The sequence below is a fragment of the Camelina sativa genome, chromosome 20 (genome assembly GCF_000633955.1).
Source record: "Camelina sativa cultivar DH55 chromosome 20, Cs, whole genome shotgun sequence".
Lineage (NCBI taxonomy): Eukaryota > Viridiplantae > Streptophyta > Magnoliopsida > Brassicales > Brassicaceae > Camelina > Camelina sativa.
Genome location: NC_025704.1, coordinates 11495676 through 11498780, shown reverse-complemented (window position 1 = coordinate 11498780; position 3105 = coordinate 11495676). Strand labels below are relative to the sequence as shown.

The 3105-nt window shown below is 39.4% G+C and overlaps 1 protein-coding gene across 1 annotated transcript in view; it reads right to left on the bottom strand.

Annotated features, from left to right (window-relative positions):
* LOC109124929 (pentatricopeptide repeat-containing protein At5g21222-like) overlaps nucleotides 1-3099 on the bottom strand; it is a gene marked incomplete at its 5' end in the record, with an annotated part of 5189 nt that extends 2090 nt beyond the window's left edge. Inside the window, 8 exons of the mRNA XM_019242272.1 lie at nucleotides 332-416; nucleotides 501-1373; nucleotides 1606-1728; nucleotides 2164-2253; nucleotides 2343-2468; nucleotides 2546-2599; nucleotides 2779-2859; nucleotides 2971-3099. Coding sequence (XP_019097817.1) covers nucleotides 332-416; nucleotides 501-1373; nucleotides 1606-1728; nucleotides 2164-2253; nucleotides 2343-2468; nucleotides 2546-2599; nucleotides 2779-2859; nucleotides 2971-3099 — 1561 coding nt within the window. The remainder of the gene's footprint in view (nucleotides 1-331; nucleotides 417-500; nucleotides 1374-1605; nucleotides 1729-2163; nucleotides 2254-2342; nucleotides 2469-2545; nucleotides 2600-2778; nucleotides 2860-2970) is intronic.

The following is a 3105-nucleotide window of genomic DNA, read 5'->3' as shown; positions in this document are numbered from 1 at the left end:
GCTTTCCATGGCTGTCTCGCTTCCCCAAATCCCCATATAAGAGTCTCGTAAGTAGTCAAGTTAGGCGACAAACCAACGATTCTACACATTTTGTTATATACCTGCATTGCTTTCTTCATTTCACCCGCGCTGCACCAACCGCTTATGATCTGTGTGTAGATCACTACATTTGGTCGAACACCAAATTTTCTCATCTGATTCAAGATTTGCTCCGCTTTTTCGGGCTCCCCAGCTCGAGCATATCCTTTGGCAAGGATGCTAAATGCATGAGTGTCGGGATCTATTCCTCCTTCCAACATATCTTTATAGATCTCTTCGCATCTTTTCATATCTCCAACAGAACTCCATGCATTCATTAGGGTACTAAATGTTACCACGTCAGGTTTTACCCCGAAATCTTCCATCAGATCCACCACCTATCATATTAACATGCCCGTATTTAAGAAAAAAAAATGGATGTAAATGAAACTATTGAACAGCTTATAAACTATAAAGCTCACCTCGCCAACTCCATCCATGTCTTTGATGTCAAGGAAGCCTTTGATTAGAGAGTTAAAAACAAAGAGATTTGGATGAACTCCAAGTTCTTTCATTCTATAGAAAAACCTCAGAGCTTCTTCCATCTTACCCTCTTCACAGTAGCCATTCACTATGGTACCGCAGGTACGTACATTTGGTTTAACTTTGTTGTGTAACATCCTTGGTATGATCATATCCTCAGCTGTATATGTTGAACCGATCCGCGCATATGCTCTAGCCAATGTGTTAAAAGTTACTACATCAGGTTTTACCCCATAAGATTGCATCTTATATACAATGTTCCATGCTTCTTCAATCTTCCTCTGGTTACACCAAGCCTGGACAAGTATGTTACATGTTCTGTCATTTGGTTGGAGCATCTCATCCCGTAACATCATTTCCAGGAGTCTTGAAGATTCCTCTAGCTTACCAAGTTTTCCATATCCTTTAATGAGAGTATTAAATGTACTTGTTGTGGGTTTACATCCACTTTCCTTCATTTTTTCAAAGATCTTCATTGCTTGATCGAGATTTCCAGACTCGGAAGAGGCGTTGATGATGGCATTGAAGAGAATGGTGTCGGGTTTAAGGCCATTTTTCTCGACTTTAGAGATAAGGGAAAGGAGAGAGTGGAAGTGCTTCTGACGGGTCAATGCAGTTACAAGAGTGGTGTATGTGATGATGCTTGGCTTGTGGCCTTCCTCAATAAGAGTGTTGAAAATGGAATGTGCCTCTTGCGGTCTCCCTCGTTCTATCAACCCGTTCATCAGTTTGGTCCTTGAACGAACATCACCACAAGTAGTACCACCTGAACATATCACACAAGGAAATGACCTCAATTGCACTCTCCCATCCTGTGAAGCAAAGGCATACGTTATCTCAAGCTCTCTTCATTCCTATTCAACCAAGCAATAATAAGATAATAATCATTGCCTAGTGGATCTAAATTTTTTAGCACATTTATAAATTTGAAGTTGGGGTTTGATATTGTTGTAAGAGCACTCTAACCTAAACAAGTACGGAACCTAGGTGATTAAAGTCTTCAACTCATTCATCCAACAGATCTCAGGATAAAAAATAACTCACTTCAGAATCGTTAAAAACAGCTTCCACATCAGCCAAATTTGCTTCTTTCTTCTCTTCAAACACAGCTGGCTTGTAATCTTTCTTGAACCACTCATCTTCCAAAATCTCTGGAATTGTAATCCGCTGGCATGTTAACACACTCTCAATTAGTTCCACCTTTGAAATCACGGACGAGTATCGTTAATTTATTAGCAGGACACGGGTTAAACATCCGCTTTGTATGACTATGACGTGCGTTTATCCATGGGACTAACAGTTGCAGGAGGGTCATAAACTTCTGAATATTTTAGACAAGGTGTAGTAGCTCTTTTCAGGCAGTGGAATGGAAAGAAAAGGAAATAGTCAGCAAGAGTCCAAACACTAAGCAGAGACAAATAAATGTACACTTAAGACCAACACTACAAATAAAATTTCCAAGGTAAATAACATGTAGATTGGAGTACTTGCCTATTGTTCTAAGAAAAAAAGAGAGACTTGAGATTGTTGAAGTTCGACGGAAGAAAATAAAAGAAGGATACGTTTAATTCTTAATAGCAGTGGTACAATAAAATATCTTACAGTCATAGGGTTTGGATCCAAGATTCGGACAATCAAGTTCTTAGCACCAGAAGAGGGCCAAGTAGGAAAACTGAATTCAGCAGATGAAATCTGAAAGAAGGGACAAAAATGCAACATTGAAACAGGAATCAAAGATAATGGTCAGGATGAAGCCTGAAAATATATTACAAAATTTTTACCTTTTTGTGCAACGTCGTGAGAGTAGAATCCTCGAAAGGCAAGTAACCAGCAAGTAGCACAAAGAGTATCACTCCACATGACCACAAGTCTGCCTTTGCCCCATCATAGTCTTGATCAATAAGAACCTTGGGACAAAGTAACAAGGAAGCTATCAAAAACATGGAGCAGCAACTGGCATAAAAAGCCAGATGACGAAGCATACCTCAGGAGCAGCATAGTTTGGAATTCCACATGCAGTGTGATGAAGGCCATTGTCCTGCCAAAACCAAGCAATTCTGATAAGCTGAGAATCTAGAAAGGTTAGTGTTACAGATCTTGTTAGATATTTGTTAATGTAATCAATGAAAAATCATTACTGAACTTCAGGCACACTCATTAGAATAAGACAAGTAACTAAATGATGCTTAAAAACAAAAAAAAAAAATCAGTGGCTACCTCGACTTGTTGGGACAAGGCACTGAATCCAAAATCAGAGACTTTCAGATTTCCTTGAGCATCAAGAAGCAAATTTTCTGGCTGCATTGAAAGAAGTAAAGAAGAGAAAATTTAGGCATCAATTAGCTGCCCTTAAAAGAAAACCACACTGCAAACTTGGGCCAAAGAGTTACCAAAAACGTTTCTTTGTACCTTCAAGTATCTGTGGTACACACCCCTGCTGTGGCAGTAATCAACTGCGTTGATAAGCTGCTGGAAGTATCTCCGTGCATCGTCTTCATTCATGCGCCCATCATTTTTCTTGACAAGTTCAAATTGGTAAAAAAC